Below are 18468 nucleotides of genomic sequence, written 5' to 3' on the forward strand. Positions count from 1 at the left end.
TTTTTAGATTGCAATCTACCAAAGGGCAGGAAAAATGTACTCTGAAAAATGTCATTTATGGTTGATGGCTGTAAAATAAAAGCTTAATTACAGAGAGTTTTTAACTTACAGAATTCTAGACTAGTCCAAATGCATTTCTGACAATTAGAGTCTCTGAGGTGGAAAAAGTAATAGATTTTTCTCCTCTATATATGCATGTATTACACACGTTTATGTCTTTTCAGCTTAATAAAAGAAAGCTAAGTTATAAATAACAACCTTAAAAGTTTCTTCAGGATGCCAGCACACACTCATTCCAGGGGAATGAAGAACAAAATGAGCTGTCTGAATTCCTTCCAAGTTCCAAATCCTAATAAAAGAATAGGAATACAATGTTAAATATTTTTGCTATATCACTACTAAAAAAATGACACTTCATGAATTTATTCAAAGCTATTAACTAGAGATTATATTATATAGACATTTATACCTAAAGTATATGTTTAAAAAAAACTAACATAATTATTTTATTTATTTATTTATTTTTAATTTTTTTAAAGATTTTATTTATTTATTTGAGAGAGAGAATGAGAGACAGAGAGCATGAGAGGGGTTAGGGCCAGAGGGAGAAGCAGACCCCCTGCCGAGCAGGGAGCCCGATGCGGGACTCGATCCAGGGACTCCAGGATCATGACCTGAGCCGAAGGCAGTCGCTTTACCAACTGAGCCACCCAGGCGCCCCTAACATAATTATTTTAGAAAATGTGAAAGTAGTATGAAGAATTTAAGTTTTACCATACTCAGTCATGGAAAAACAGTCACATACATTTTCTAATTTAACACTGCAACACTGTAACACAGTAACCAAATTAAATTATTCATATAATCTTTTTTTTTTTTTTTTATTCATATAATCTTTATTTTGTGGGCAGAATCTTGAAGTTTCCAGTTCACTAAATAGGTTGCATTCCTACTTCAGTAGTCATTTCAATAACAATTGCTGCCCGGTGCCTAACGCACACACACACACAGACACACACACACACAGACACACACAGACACACACACAGACACACACACACAGACACACACACACAGACACACAGACACACACACACACACACACACACACCCAATTTAGGGAGATAATTTCCATACTTGTTTATTCCTTCTGCTTTTGGCTTTCCATGCCAGGGGTACTTCTTATCCTATTCTTCTCTGATCTGGCTCACTTCCCCAATTCTCCTTACCAAAGGTGGCCTTGATTGAAAGCTACCAGATTAAACCAGATTAAATGTTGGTTGAAGGAACAGATACCTGGTTCCTCCTATTCTTCCTCTCCTTAATACTACAAATCCATAGTAACAAGGACCAAGCTACTCACTGACATGGCTTTCTATCTCAATTTCTTTCCCAACCTCCTAGTAGAGATCAAGACTTAGAAATCTCAATAATGGCACTCTACTGTGAGCAGTGCTACTCCCCCACCCAGACTGCTAGTTGTCCAGTTCATCCTTCACTCTCAGCTAGTTATATCTCACTGGTCCAGAGTATGGCAGAGTTAGCATGGCAGGAGGCAGAAGTGGTGAGTGGTTGGCAAAGCACCCACAGAATTCTGGTCTTTAAAAATTTAAATTAAGAATTAAGACAGATCATTAGAATGCTTAGACCTTTTCTTCTAGGGTTTATAGTTCATATCTCAGTAGGGACTATAAAACAATTTCAACAAACTTAAGGAATGTACGTTTAAAGTATAGGGAAAGATTTACTTCAAAAACAGTAGACACATGTATTGAACAATGCTGCTATTCTGTGCTAAAGCACATTATTTCAAATATTTTTTCTCCCATGTAGAAATTATAGGGTCTCCAATCAAGAAATATCAGTTACATATAAACTAACACAAGTGTTTTTCAAAATGATTATCTACTTGATTAAATAATTTAGAAGCATACTCTTTTCTCTTGCCAAATCAACTTTTCATCTATATTTACTATACAAGGGAAACAATTAAAATTTCATTGAAGAGGGGAATCACAATTGTGCAATTGTGTTTCACTCCCCTCAATGAATAAGATTATTAATTATGGCAACTGATTCTTTCTTTCTTCTCTATTCCTCTTGCATAATAAAGTGTTGGGCTAGCATATATTTTACCACTATTGAAATAGTAGGAATGTCTTGCAAATTCAGTGAGTCTCATGAGAGAATGGTTTAAAGGCTCCATTCTTTTGAACTTATTCTAATATGTATTTGATTTTTGTTTGCTATTATATAAATTGAATAAATATGTATCAGAATATTTTCATGATTTTTTTTCTTTCAAATAAAGAAAACCAAAGAGGTAGAAATTATGAATAAGGATATTCTACAAAAACAGGTCAATTAATGAAGTGTATTTTAATTTGGTCCAATGAACCAAATTTTAGTCTAATTTTTAAACAGTATTTTATCCTGACAGAACTTGATGCTTAAAAAACAAAACAAAACTGACTTAAAAATGAGGCGGGTGATCCAGATTACTTTACAGGACTAGGATAAAGTGATTTATGGTCTATATTTATATGCTTATTAAATAATTCTCAGTGGTTGCATAATCTAAGTACTAAGTATGCAAAATACAACAAATTGGGCTGAAATGAGTTATCATAACTAAATAAGCTACAGATGGTACACTTTAAGTTGTTAAGTCTTATTTCCCTTTTTGATAGATTCCATAATTAAGTTCTTCTCAAATCCCTTTGTAGAGCTCAACTCATTTTTCTGTCGTTACTTCATGGCTCATGAAGTTAGTATTAGTTCCATCAGATAAAATCACATTCTTTTATTTTTTGGATAAATTTTTTGCAGTTCACCATACATCATAAAAACACACAAATTTTAAGCATACAGCTCAGAGAGAATACCACCCAAATTAAGAAACAGTATTTCCAGAACTCCAAAAGTCATCTTGGGCTTCCTTTTGATCATACTTCTTTGCTTTCTCACAAAAAGCACCTACTATCCTGACTTCTAACACCATAGTGTACTTTTGCCTGATTTGAACATCATAAAATGGAATCATATAGTATGTATTTTCTTGGTCTGGCACCTTTCACTTATTAGATTTTGTGAGATTTACTAACATTGTTGCATGTTGTTGTACTTTGTTCACTCACATTGCTATATAGATAGTATTCCATTAATTAAGTACACTGTAACGTATTTACTTATACTGTTGACACTTAGGCTGTTTCCAATTATAGTCATTGTTAGTAATGCTGCTATAAATCTTCTTGTATGTTTTTTAGTGAATACAGACACACACCCACTCCCCCCTACACACACACACACACACCCACCCCTGCAGAGTATATACCTGAGCATGGAATTGATGGATTATAGCTCACAAATATGTTAAACTCTAGCGGGTATTGTCAAATAGTTTTCCAGACTGGTCGTACCTTATTTTTCTTTTTTTCCTCTCATATTTCTTTTAATTACCAACAGAAAAAAACCTACACTTTCTCTGACAAATTTACGACAAAAACAATTATGTGACTGGCAAAATGTGCAACTTTTCAGTTGGTCTTACTTGTAAGGCAGATTTTTCAAATCCTCCCCTTTTTCTTGCATATTATGTTATTTTCACGTATCTATGTATGGATTAATTTGCACAAATTTTAAAATGTTGTGAATACAATGTGTAGTCAAAGCTCTTAACTGACTTCCTTCTGACAGATTCTTCCTTTTTCCCTCTGCAGAATTGACAGGAATAAGAAGGCTGTTTTCTAATAAGCTCACATGTACATTTGTTGTAGACTTACCAAGAGGGAATTTTTTTTTTTTTTGCTTAGTAAACCACTGTAAGGGGTGTAAAACCCATGCCTATTTATTAGTATAATTACACAATAAGTATTATGTAAGCTGATACAATATGAATGTGAAAGAGCTATTTCAATGAAACTAAGTTGATGGCAACTAACTAAAGGTAAATTTCTAACTTAAAATTGCTCTTAAATTAGGAAGGTGTGTCAGTTACAAAAGATTAAGCGATCAAAGTAAAAAGTCTAGATATATTTGAATTAAGAATACTTAGCAAATGTTTTCACTATAGACACTATTATGGGTGTGGTTCATGCAAAAAAAGGTCCAGTGCTCGTCAACAGATTCATAAATTACAGAAAAATAAAGGTCTTGGTCTAAAATTAAAAAATCGGCAATTAGCACATTGGTAAATTTTCATCCATATGTTGTATATTAAAATAAGGTGGGTAGACAGTCTCTTAAAATGATTTCCTGAGTTAACCCACATTTTTAGACTAGATTTAATTAATTAAATTTTAATTCCAATGTAGTTAATATACAGTGTTATATTACTTTCAGGTATACAATAATGATTCAATAGTTCATATATTACTCAGTGCTTATCAAGATAAGTATACTCTTAATCTCCTTTACCTATTTCATCCATCCCCTACCCACCTCCCCTCTGGTAACTATCAGTTTGTTCTCTGTAGTTAAGGATCTGATTCTTGGTTTGTCTCTCTCTCACTTTTTACCCACTTCGTTTATTTGTTTTGCTTTTTTTTTTTTTTTAAGATTTTATTTATTTATTTGAGAGAGAGAGAGAGAGAGAACAAGAGGGGGGAGCGGGAGAGGGAGAAGCAGACTCCTTGCTGAGCAGGGAGCCCGATGCGGGACTCAATCCCGGGACTCCAGGATCATGACCTGAGCCGAAGGCAGTTGCTTAACCAACTGAGCCACCCAGGCGCCCTATTTGTTTTGCTTCTTAAATTCCATATATGAGTGAAATCATATGGTATTCGTCTTTCTCTGACTTATTTTGCTTAGTACTATATTCTCTAGCTCCATGTACAATATATATATTATACATATACAAATGCACACACACAACATCTTCTTTATCCATTCATTTACTGATGGACACTTGGCCTGCTTCCATAGTTTGGCTATTGTAAAAAATGCTGCAATAAACATAGGGGTGCATATATCTTTTCAAATTAGTGCTTTTATATTCTTTGGGTAAATACCCAGTAGTGTGATTCCTGGATTGCAGGACAGTTTTATTTCTAATTTTTTGAGGAACCTCCATACTGTCTTCCACAGTGGCTGTAGCAGTTTGCATTCCTACCCACAGTGCATGAGGGTTCCTTTTCCCCCACATCCTTGCCAACACTTCTTGTTTCTTGAGTTTTTGATTTTAGCTATTCTGACAGGTGTAAGGTGTTATCTCATTGTGGTTCTGATTTACAATTCCTTGATGCTGAGTAATGCTGAGTATCTTTTCATGTGTCCGTTGGCCACCTGAATGTCTTCTTTGGAGAAATGTCTCTTCATGTCTACTGCCCATTTTTAACTGGATTTTTTTTTTTGCTGCTGAGCTGTATAAGTTCTTTATATATTTTGGATACAAACCCTTTATCAGATGTGTCATTTGCAAATATCTTCTCCCATCTGGTAGGTTGTCTTTTAGTTTTGTTGGTTGAGTTTACTGACTTTTTGATTATTTAACGAACTATAGGTTTAGACCATGTCAGATAAGAGAGTTTCTACTGTAACAGGAAAAAAAAATAATAAATTTGAAAATTCATATTAATATTTTCAAATTTATTGCTAATTAATTTGTTTATAATGAATAAAACTACTTAAAGTTAATTACAACCACAGAAGCATACTTTTCAGGGAAGTGGTATGTCACAAAAAAAGAAAAGCTGTAAGGATTCATAGCCTTCTTTTTTTTTTTAAAGATATTATTTATTTATTCATAAGAGATAGAGAGAGAGAGAGAGAGAGAGGCAGAAGGAGAAGCAGGCTCCCTGCTGAGCAGAGAGCCCAATGTGGGGCTCGATCCCAGGATCCTGGGTTCATGACCTGAGCCGAAGGCAGAAGCTTAACCATCTGAGCCACCCAGGCACCCGATTCATAGCCTTCTTAATAGACATAATCAAGCACATGGAAAGATAATAGACTATAAAAGTATAACGTCAAATTAAATTATGTTTTTTTTTTAAAGATTTTATTTATTTATTTGACAGAGAGAGACACAGCGAGAGAGGGAACACAAGCAGGGGGAGTGGGAAAGGGAGAAACAGGCTTCCCATGGAGTGGGGAGCCTGATGCAGGGCTCGATCCCAGGACCCTGGGATCATGACCTGAGCCGAAGGCAGACGCTTAATGACTGAGCCACCCAGGTGCCCCCAAATTAAATTATCTTGACCAAAAATCAGGAGCTATATGAAATACACCATATACCTATTTAAATGTTTGCAAGGGAAATTTCAAAGAAAAAGATTTAAGGTAAAATTAATTTACTGACATATTAAGTCAATACTATAGATTAAATCAAAGAGCACTAAAGTACAGATAGCATCCCTCTTCAAGTAAAATAAAATAAATGACAGTTTTGACCCAATTTGACTATAATTATAACAAACACCTCCAGCCCTCCCAACTCTGTGGTCCTAAGTTGAACTCTTAGATTTTAGCTGTAAAATGTATAGACGGAGAGCTGTCCAGATCTAAGATTATGAATTACACTTTACTTTTGGTAGTTAATTGTTAAAATTATTGCCTCATTTCAGGCTGAGTGCTCTTCAGAACATTAAGTATCCCTACCATATTGTATTTAAATGTAATTGTCCTATTCAATCAATAAAAAGGTCCCATAAATTGGGTGTTGGCATACTGGAGATATCCTAGATATTCTCAAGGGTCTTTTAAGTTGACAATTAATAGAGGGAGCTGTTCCCTCTAAGGATTTGAAAGGAAATTTCCTGGGTAATACTCTGCTCTTTTTATTTGTTCTCCATTTTTTATTGGCATCTCATTGTCTGTTAAGGAGTTCACTGTAGAAGGAAATTTCTGCTACCAAATGTTTCTGACAACACAGACAAAAGAAGGAATGGATGACATTAAATGACACATCTGTATCCATTTGGCCTTCTCTAACCAGTAAAGCAAAAAATACTAACTGTAATCTTTCTAAAAGACTTGACTGGATCACATGAATCACTACTGATTAATTAAATATGAAAGCAAGAAAAAAAAGGAAGGGGAGGTACTTTACAATGTTACTGGGTGCAAGAAAGGGTCTTCCAATATTCTTAGACAACAAACACTTTCTTCATTGAGTTTTGTGATAATAAAATGAAGATCTTCCCTTCCCATTTCCAAATAATCGATCACTAAGTTACTCGTTACGTTCTGGATAATTAAAAAAAAAAAGGGAAAACAGTATATTTCCTTAGTAAGTGAATGTAGAACTAGGAAGAAGTGAAACAAATTACAAAGTAATTTAGTGCTAAAATGTCTGGTTTTAGGTGCAAAAGGAGTTCAGAGGTGGGAAACCACATTATTGAAGGCACAAATCTAGGGATTAGATGGGCAAATCTTGACAGTGGGTATGATAGGTTAGTGTGGTGAATAAATAAACTTTGTCAGCTGGGCAAAAGCCTTTTACAAAATGGCATGATAGTATAAAATAAGAATTTTGTATAGGGTACTTTCAGTATGTGTCAGTATTTCACATATGTTGAGAAATAACATTAGCCTAATTTTGCTTTGTCTTTTTAAATGCTAGAGACTACTAAGCAAGTGGTATTAATGTACTACTATTAATGATAAAAGAAATGGATTACCAGAAATTTTATTGACTTGAGTGTAAGAATTATAAGGAGGAAAATGAGAGATAATTGCATTTGCTTATTATTTGATCCTTCAATAAAAAAAATAATGAGTCAAAAATAGAGTCAATAATCAAAGGCTGTGGGTGTTTTAGAGGGGAGACAAAGGAGGCCTGTTTCAAACATAACACTAATAAACCAACTATACCATACATAAAATAATCTACTATTGTAAATCTTCACAAAGCCTTAGAAGAGTTAAAAAAATCTTACAAGCTCACATGTCGTTGCTTCATTTTGTTTCCTTGAAATTATAAACAAATTCAGCAGAGACTACAAGTTTATCATCACAGAGGTGAGAAACTAGCTGAGGCTGCCCCAGGGGATAATTAACAACTTACATAGACAGATTTTTGAAGGATAGGAGTTGTGAGAAATTTTGTCATATTTAAAAATTAACCTCAAAATTAAACTCTCAACTGCAAAGAAATACCATATGGTAGTTTTCAAACAGATCATATATAATGATTTCATCTTCAAGGAATTCAGAGTAAAAGGACCTTCCCTTTAACTAACATAAACACCAGTAATATTATCCAGGAAATATTAGCATTTCATTATTTCCAAGAAAAATTTTGATATATTTTATAACCTAAAATTTGACTCTTATGTTGTAAATGAGGGAAAGTAGTCCTTATTAGTGACATAAACGAGCTTTCAAAATAAACCTGAAAAACGTTTATGGATCTGATTCTCATTTATACAATTCACTTACTGCAACCACACGAGGGCCACATAAAACAAGCTTAAATTACTGCAATCACTGATATGGTAATACACTTTATGAAATACTGGTTTTGTATTTCATCTACAAGGGGACATGAGAGAGAACAAAGAGTTGAATATTACATAGTGTGACTAGTACACGATCATATAAAAGTTTAGAAAAATCTTGCATCACTTTAAAACTTTTACTCTATTATAATCTTGCATTAACATACTATTTCACTGCATTGAATTAAAAAAGGTCTGCAAATGTGATGAACAGATTTTAGTATAAGTTTTGGATAGTACTTATAAAGACACAGAATCCTTACGTTCCATTCATTGGAGGTAAACTACTACCAAACCCAACACAAACTTTATTTATCCCATTCTTAAAGCTCTGGTTATAACTGTGCAATAATTGATCTTGATTCAAAATGTTACAAAAATTACGCGGAATTTTAGAAGATAAGCAGAGAATTTTATTTCTGCAATTATTTAACCATAACATTATAATAAAGAATATAAACTCTCCTGATTTCACTTTGTACCTGGAATTATTTAGGCACAGTTTATTTGCTCCTGAATAGGGATTAACCTCCCAAGGAACGCTTGGTTCTCAGTCCCCTTCTCTGTTTCCTGCAAGGACTATTTTTAAAATAAATCACGTATTTTGTGATCCCCCTTGGGGTGGGGGTGGTGTCGGAGCACTCCATCTTAGCTATGGATTTTGAAGACTATCAAATGTACATGAACAATGGTAATATGGAAAGAACTTGGCTAGCATGGGGTACACAGAAGACATTTGATAAACATTCTTTTTCCTCTTGTACAATTTTTCAAAAAACAGTACAACTGGCTTGGTGAATATCTTAGGTAATTTAGTATTCCCTTATCCAATGATTTGATTATATTCCTAAAAAAAAAAAAAAATCTTATTTTTTATATGCTACCCCTCTCCCATTCTTTTTAAAAATGATGACAGCTAGAACATGACAGCTACTAATATCCCATGTTTTATAGACCAAATGAATAGCACATTACATGTTTCTATTATTTTAGTCTTAAACTAAGAATTCCTTGGTTTCTAGAAGCCAATTTTCCTTCACCATAAATTTTATCTAATATTTAAAAAGACTTATTGAGGGGGGGGAGGAGGAAAGGGATTTACTTCTGACATCCTTTGTAGTTACAGTGAGTACTGGGTCTTCTATTTCTTTTATATCTCCCAAAGTACTAAATGTTGGCTATACTAAACATGTTTAATAAATACTTGTTGATCTGACTTGTTCTTACAGAACGGTACTGTTTTTAATATACAAGAACATCTGTTATTTGGCACTGACTGGGAATAAGATGTTCTGTGTTAGTGAGTTTTTAAAATAATAAGCTTAACCTATCAAATACTTAAATACCATTTTTACCTTCTTTTGGAGGTATGGGATGATTAGTTTTTCTAAATGAATATGCACTTATTTACTTCTCAAATATTATAATAATTTTAACCTTCCTTTGATAATGCTGGGTCATAATTATGAGCACCGGTACTGACATCTCCCTGTGCATACGCATAGACATACATGTCTATGTATGTATGCATATGTATTTGAATATGGTGGACACGATGAGGGACCACAAAAGAAATGGTATCAAACATAAGGCTGAATGGCTAGCAGTGCCATGATTTACCTGCGGATTTTTCTTAAACACATCTCCTGTCAGATGCTTTGTTTGGTGGTGGCAAGATGCTGTGACAGGTACAGACTGGTATTCGTTCCTTCGCCCACTCACTGAGTACCTGCCACAAGGGCATCCTTCTAGATGCTGTGATGACGCTAAGGCAGTAAAACAAGGCTGACCCTGTAAAATACTTTATTAGTGCACAGGCCAGAGCGGTCTCCTCTAGAATAATTTTCCTTATCCTCTACAAAAGTCTGTTTCTCTTTACTCTTCTTCCTCATCTATAAACTGGGCTAATGAAGGATGAAGAAGGAACATGACATCTTCATTTCAAGAACTGGCACTAGAATGTTTTAGCAAAGGTATCTCAAAAATTATAAATTCTTCACAAGCAAAAGATAACACTTCTGTAGACATGACTCTAACTACATTTCTATCCATTTTATTAAGCCCTACATAATGTTTGCTTTTGATCAGAACACACAGGTAATCTGAATATCTGCCTTTTCAATAATATAAAAAGACTAAAACTTAGAGTGTTAAAGTAGAAACAGCATAATGAGTAAGCTAGATTGCCTGGAATTCCCCTCTACGTAAAAGGAGTAACAAGAAAACCTACCACGTAAGGTTTTTGAAGATTAAATGGATTGATTCATTAAATGAGAATGAAATTTAGAAATACCTCAAAAGGTGGGGGTGTTTCAAGATAGAAGATATACTTTTTGCAACCTTTGTTAGTATTCCATCACATGGCACAACAGTGAATTATTCTGATATTATCCATATAAAAACTGACTGATTTGCAAGAATGTTATCCTTCCTTAGTTTTTCAACTTGACATTCTATAATTTGTCTTGTGTTATTTCTACTTTGAAACATTATATCCCACTTTGAAACATTATATCCCTCTTTCATTTTTTTCTATTACTACTGACATGAGTTTTATTCTAATAACCATAGCTTTACTCAGGGCTATGACACTGCAGAACTCCAGATGGCACTATTTACATTGTACCTTATGCAAACCATATCCCTGAAACTGCACTGCCAGCCTTGCCTCTGCCTTCCATTTTCCTGTCATCTTATATTTCTCATATTCAACTTTATTCATTGTAAAGAGGGACAAAGACTATCTCACTATGTCTTCTTAATGTAGTATATGTAAGTATACTGAGTATACACACTGCAATGTTATTCTATAACAATTTGTTTTCTTTTTATAGAAATGTATAGTACAATTAAGGTACTAAAATTATTTCTGATGGTTTTATACTTTGATAGCTTATATTTTCATGAGTTTAAGACTGTATAGCTGGCATTATAAAATATTTTAAAAGGGGGATATTAGGCCTGATAAGGAACTGCTAACTTAAATGAGAACTCGATTTTCTTATAAACTTGCATAGATCACAGAATACTAAAACTACATGGAAGCTTAGATAAAATTTATCATCTTCTATAACATTTCAGACTATGAGTAACACCTGATTCACAGTTTGAATTAATGAAGTTATATTACAGAATATAGAGAAGTAAGAAAGATCTAAAATATTTTTAGATATGAATACCATCGTCTCAGAATAAACTTGAAAATAGTCACTCAGGCAGGTGAATGCAGGTACTAGGGCCAGACTGCCTGATATGCCTGTTCCTCTACTTAACAGCAGCTCTATCCTTTTCCACAAATTACTTAGCCTCTCAGTATCCCTATCATGTAAAATGAGCATAAAACAGTACTTATCTCAGAGTTGTTGTAAAAATTAATTAAATTTACATAGGTAAGGTAATTAGAGTGGTGGTTAACATACAGTAAAGCACTCAATAAAATGTTTAGTAATACTTTGCTTATTAACATTGTAATTCATTTGGGCACCTGGGTGGCTCAGTTGGTTAAGCGTCTGCCTTTGGCTCAGGTCATGATCCCAGGGTCCTGGGATCGAGCCCCGCATCAGGCGCCCTGCGCAGCGGGGAGTCTGCTTCTCTCCCTCCTTCCTGCTTGTGCTCTCTCTCACTATCTCTATTTCACTCAAATAAATAAATAAATATTAAAAAAAATATTGTAATTCATTTATACAAAATAAAATACCTTTGTCAGTCTTGGAGAAGCCTGAAATGGTTCTGAAACGATTATTCACAGGTTTAAAACTAAGTCAGTGATTCCCCCTGCCCTTCCTCTCCTCTTTCCCCTACCGTCCCAACACTCCAAAGAAAGAAAAAAAAAAAAAAAAGTCAGTGATGACTGAGTACCTAGCACAGTGCCTGGTACACAGGAGATGTTTGATTATTTGCTGACTGAACGAACTAGTCTATAGATTAATTTATTCTCAATACATTTATTTGTTCTTTATAACGAGATAAACAAGTGACAATTTTTTAATCCATAGATTAACATACTAGTATAAGTAAGAACTATCTTCATCCTGATTTAGAGTTTAGCAATTTAAATAAAATACATAACTCTTATGAACCTGTTCAGGGGATAGATTGTTTTGAAAAGATGTCCCTAAGGCCATAAATCTAGCTAATTATAATATTGTGTCTCTCTTGGAAATGACAAAGTCAAACAGTAGAAAATATGTATAGATCAAAATATATTTATTTAAAAAATTATTTTAAGTTGGCACTGAGTCAGAGAGAAATATTTCTTCTGTTCTTTCTAGTACAAAATTTTAAGAATCCATATTATAATCCTGCTCCTATTATATAGTCTCTTTTGTTATGTATGTAATGTAATATTCCTTTGTACAGACTATAATATTTTACATAATAAAGCTTAGTATTTAAAAAATTTTATTGACATTTTATTCACTTATTTTATTTTACTCACCATTTTAACCACTTTACAGGGCATAATTCAGGGCCACTTAGTACATTCACAATGCTATGGAACCATCACCACTCTCTAGTTCTAGAACATTCTGATTATCCCAAAAGGGAACACTATACCCATTGAGCAGTCACTCCTATTCCCTCCCACCCCCACTATTGCTGGCCACTAATGTTTGCTTTTGAACATTACTAATGTGTGTCCTGTCTCTATGGATTTGCTTATTCTGGAGATTTTATATAAATGGAATCAGAGAATATTTTACGTTTACCTTCTTTTGCTTAGCCTAATGTTTTTTAAGTTTCATCCATTTTATAGCATGTATCTGTACTTCATTCCTTTTTATAGCTGAATAGTATTTCAAAATATGGATATACCACATTTTGTTAATCTACCCATTTGTTGATGGACATTTGGGTTGTTTCTACCTTTTGGCTATTGTGAAGAGTGCTGCTAGGAATATTCCTTTGTAAATTTTTCTTTGAGCACCTTTTTTTTTTAAAGATTTTATTTGACACAGAGAGAGACCGCGAGAGAGGGAACACAAGCAGGGGGAGCGGGAGAGGGAGAAACAGGCTTCCCGCCGAGCAGGGAGCCCGATGCGGGGCACGATCCCAGGACCCTGGGATCATGACCTGAGCCGAAGGCAGACACTTAACGGCTGGGCCACCCAGGCGCCCCAGAACACCTGTTTTTAATTCTTTTGAATATACACCTCAGAGTAGAATTGCTGGGTCACATGTTTAACTGTTTGAGGAAATTGCCAAAATGTTTCCACAGTGTCTATACCATTTTACATTCCCACCAGCAGAGCATGAAGGTTCCAATTTCTTCACATTTTTCCCAGCACTTGTTACTTTCTACTTTTGTTTGTTTTTATCTATCCTTGTGAGTGTGAAGCAATATTTCATTATGCTTTTGATTCGCATCTCCTTAATGACTAATGACATTCAGCATCTTTTCATGTACTCGTTGGTTATATCTTTTTTGGAGAACTGTCTATTCAAGTCCTTTGTCCATTTTGTCTTTATTTTATTGAAGCAAAATTAGCATATAGTGTTATATTAATTTTAGGTGTACAATATAATGACCCAGCAATTCTATCTGGGTTGTCTTTTGTCTTTTTAATGTTCATTTTAAGAGTTCTTCATATATTTTGGACGAGACCCTTATCAGTTATGATTTGCAAATATCTTCTCCCATTCTTTGAGTTCCTTTTACTCTTTGACAGTGTCCTCTGATGCTCAAAGCTTTAAATTTTAATGAAGTCCAATTTATATCTATTTTGTTGTTGTTATATTCACCTTTGGTGTCATATCTAAGAAACCATTGCCAGATCCAAGGTCATAAAGATTTGCCCCTATGTTATCTTCGAAGAGCTTTCTAGTTTTAAATAGATATTGTTCAGGATTTTTTTCATCAATATTTGTAAGGGATGTTGGTTTGCAGTTCTCTTGTGATGCCTTTGGTATCAAGATAATGCTGGCATCATAGAATGACTTAGAAAATGTTCCCTCTTCTATTATCTAGAAGTATTTGAGAGATTGGTATTGATTCTTCTTTAAATATTTGGTAGAATTCACAAGTGAAGCATTTTGTCCTGGGCTTTCTTTGTTGGGAAGTTTTTGGTTACTGACTCAATCTCTTTGTTATAGGTCTATTCAGATTTTCTTGCTTTTTCTTGAGTTTTGGGACTTTTGTGTTTCTGGGAATTTACCATTTCATCTAGGTGAATTTGTTGGTGTGTAACTGTTTATAATACACTCTTAAAATCTTTTTTATTTCTGTAAGGTTGGTAGTAATGTCCCACTTTTTCTGATTTTACTAAACTGGAGCATTCTGTCTAGTCAAAGGTTTGCCAATTTTGTTATATGAACCAACTTTTGGTGTCACCGATTCTCTATAATTTTCTATTTCTATTTTGTTTATCTCTTCTGTAATCTTTATTTTCCTTCTTCTGCTACCTTTGGGTTTCTTTTGTTCTTTTTCTAGCTCCTTTAAGGTGTAAACTGAGGTTACTGATTCAAGTTATTCTTTTTTTTCCCCTTCTTTTTTAATGTAGGTGTTTACAGACATAATTTCCCTCTGAGCATTGTTTTGCTGCATCCTATAAATTTTGTTGTGTATTCGTTTTTACTTATCTCAGAGTATTTTCTAATTTCCCTATGATTTCTTCTCTTTGTTTATAGGGTGATATTTAATTTCCACATATTTGTAGATTTTTCAATTTTTCTTCTGTTACTGACTTCTAGTTTATTCCAGTGTGGTCAAAGAAGACACTCTGCATGATTTTAATCTGTTAAAATTTATTTAGATTTGTTTTTAGGCTTGACATACGGCTTATTCTGGAGAATGTTTCATGTGCACTTGAAAAGAATGTATATTCTGCTGATGCTGAAAGTGTTCGGAGTGTTTCATATATGTCTGTTAGGTCTAGTTGTTTGTTGTTGTTCAAATCCTATAGTTTCTTGTTGACCTTCAGTCTAGTTATTCTACTGATCATGTATTTTTTAAGCATGGTATCACCTGCATATAAAACTACTCCCAAGATGAAATAGGCTTTGCCTATGACTGGACAAGGATTTTATTTGTCCAAGTGAACAAGTGAAACATGCAGACCCAAACTAATTGGTAGGCATTTCTTTAGTATAGTGATAGGAATGATTCCTAGGATATAAATAGCTATTTCCATTGCTCAAACTGTAGTTGCCATTTGGGTGGTATCTTTATTAGTAACTTGGCTATTCTATACTTTGAATTAATGAAGACAGTTATACTGAAATGTTTTTCTCTTGTAGTCTTCTCAGAATTCCTTCTTTCCTTTGTTACTATGAAAGTGTATGATACCCACTATTCTTCCTTAAACTTCTTGATTTATGCTATTTCTTTTAAAAGTCTTATCTATATTGCTTTTGGCCCAAGAGGTTTGACTTTAATGGCAATCAGAACCGTCCTTTACCTCTGTTTGGCGAACTAAGCTGATGAATTCTAAATTTAGCTCCCCAGCTATTGCTAAAATGATGTTATCAACCCCTATACCTCAGTGGCTTACAAAAATAAGCATGAATTTCTTGCTCATGAGTCTGTGGGAAGCTCTATTTCTTAATGCCAGATGGGTCCATATTTGTTCCATGCGTTTCTCATTGTGGGACCAGTAGCTATCTAGACATGCTCATCTTATAGAAGACAGAGGACAGTAGATTAAGACAAACCAGGTAAATCATTTAAATAGCTGCTTGCATCATAACTGCTAACATTGTGTTGGCCTAAACAAGTCACATGGCTAAGCCCAATGGTGTGAGGAAAATCTCCTCCTTCCATAGGAAGGGCGAGGGAGAGTAAGTATTTGCTGAACAATAACATCATCAACCACATAGCAAAATAAGGCAATTAGGGACAACACAGTATGTTTTTTAAAAAAGTTGTATTTATTTAAAGGACTTACTTTGAAGCTAAGCCTTTCTCCTTTTTAGAGTAATAAAGTTCTTACTTTCATAAAATGATGGTAATAATAGAAGGCAGTAGACCTTTTAAAATTCTTATTACTTGACAAAATAAAAAGTTGGCAACCCTTTGTCAATCCTAAAATTTTAGGACAATTTTACTAGTCTACAAAAACCCAAAATTCTACTACAAGAAAAAAGTAATCAGACCACTGAATGTAATCCCAGGTCTCTGGCTATTGTTCACTATTCACAGGCTATTCCTTGGCTTGCAAAGACACTCATTTTCCCTCTTCTCAGGTTTCATTATTCCAAATGCTTGTGATTAGGAAAGTCCATGAGTTAGAGAACTAAAATGTCATTATTTATATCTAGTGATCTAATCTAACTTTTACCTTAAAAATGGTCCCATTCACTCTTCAGGTCTCTATACAAACTTGGTTTTGTAATACTCGAGGCCCTAAAATCTTAATGGCATGTAAATCTTTCATGTCCTTGACATGAAAATTTTAATAGGCAGTACATAAAGAATAATGGCCTATGACTCTATAACTTTAGAAAGATGAGCTATTATGATTAAAATTTAAAAAGTAGCCAGTGGCTTTACTTCCAGTGTGAAAGGACACATATTTAATGGTTTTATATGTATACAAGTATTTATGAATACTAATGATTTTGTCATAGTCTTATCAAATATTAAAATTATGTAAAATAGCAGAGCCGTAGTTTTTTTTTTTTTCTCACAGTACTGTTAAAGCAAATGAAGCAATTGGCACTCCTACAGAATTCCCTCATTTCACTCCTGACTCCTCAGCTTATTTCTACCTCCTACTCTTGCTCTTTATCTTGCTCTTTACTTGTGATATTCTCCAGCTTTAGGCACTATTAAAAATGTCATAGCTATCTCATCCATTCCAAACTAGGGGTGGGGTTGAAGAACAGGATACTGAAGTGCATTACATCTACAGAAAACCTTATATAGAGACTTCCAAATTTGTCAAAACAGGAAATTTCCTGTGAGTCTTACTTTAGCAAATGAGATTTGCAATTGATTTTTAAACATTAACTTATCAGACAGGATCTGTGAAATAACTTGACAATACGGCAATTGCCTTTTATCATCTTATTGATCTTACCCAATATTGGAGAATTTGAGACAATATATATTTACATTTCATAAATGTACAACTCTACAATAAGAGGCAGAGAGGGAAGTTTCCATTAACTGGGATGAGAACTCAAGTCACCAGTTTTGAAACTCACGTTTGTGCTATGCTTACAATTTAAATAAAGTATGTATCTTTTACAACATTTTATGGAGTATATACAGAAGTTAAATTTTCTGTGATTTTTATAATGTAATTCTCATTAAAATAGGATGAAAATTGAAAAATGTGGTTTTAACATAAGCAACATACCTGCAGGTATGATCATCACTCACACTTGCAATTTCTTGGCCTTCTTTGGGATCAAACACCAAACCATTAATGAAATCTGAATGGCCCTCTAAAACCTGACATAAGGGGAAAAGGTAGTAAGAATACAGGAAAATAATCTACAGTATTTCCACCTAATATTTTTACTTCACTGCCTTAAAAGCTTTCACTGCATGCTTCCCTTTTCTATAAATATTTCTTAAGCAATCTGCTATTTTTAAAGCATGATTTATACACCCACTTTTCTGGAAGGTTTATCTTGGAAAGAAGCTGATCATTCAACACATTGCTATTAGCTTGATCTTTCTTTTCTAGTATGCATTTCTTATAAAAACACACACATACTTTTTTACTGTACCTGTCCTCATCTCACCTCCTCTCTTACTTATTACATAAAGCTTAAATAAAAATTAAAGCTTGAAGAACTTTCTAGGGGCACTGCACTGAAACAGAGCCCCCTCAACTTTTTAACTCATACCTACTGCTCTGCACACTCAGTGCCTAATAAATATAGTATGGATTTCACCTTATGAGGTCTTTATTCACTTCCTCAATGTGACTGCCAGCACTGAAGACAAGTTAGTATTAGAAGCCCATAATCACAACAACCCAGAAATCCATTTTTGTTTTGTGGTGAGAACATTTAAGATCTACTCTCTTAGCAACTTTCAAATATATAACCCATACTAACCCTAACCCTAACTATGCACATT

General features: G+C 34.0%; 1 protein-coding gene across 3 annotated transcripts in view; it reads right to left on the reverse strand.

Annotated features, from left to right (window-relative positions):
- NUP37 (nucleoporin 37) overlaps nt 1–18468 on the reverse strand; it is a 42151-nt gene that overhangs the window by 9840 nt on the left and 13843 nt on the right. For all 3 annotated transcript variants that reach the window (XM_032416545.1, XM_032416546.1, XM_032416547.1), the window contains exons 5-6: nt 17738–17832; nt 259–349 (exon numbers count right to left, since the gene is read on the reverse strand). In XM_032416545.1, coding sequence (XP_032272436.1) covers nt 259–349; nt 17738–17832 — 186 coding nt within the window. The remainder of the gene's footprint in view (nt 1–258; nt 350–17737; nt 17833–18468) is intronic.

Source organism: Phoca vitulina, unplaced genomic scaffold, assembly GCF_004348235.1.
Source record: "Phoca vitulina isolate PV1807 unplaced genomic scaffold, GSC_HSeal_1.0 scaffold19, whole genome shotgun sequence".
NCBI lineage: Eukaryota > Metazoa > Chordata > Mammalia > Carnivora > Phocidae > Phoca > Phoca vitulina.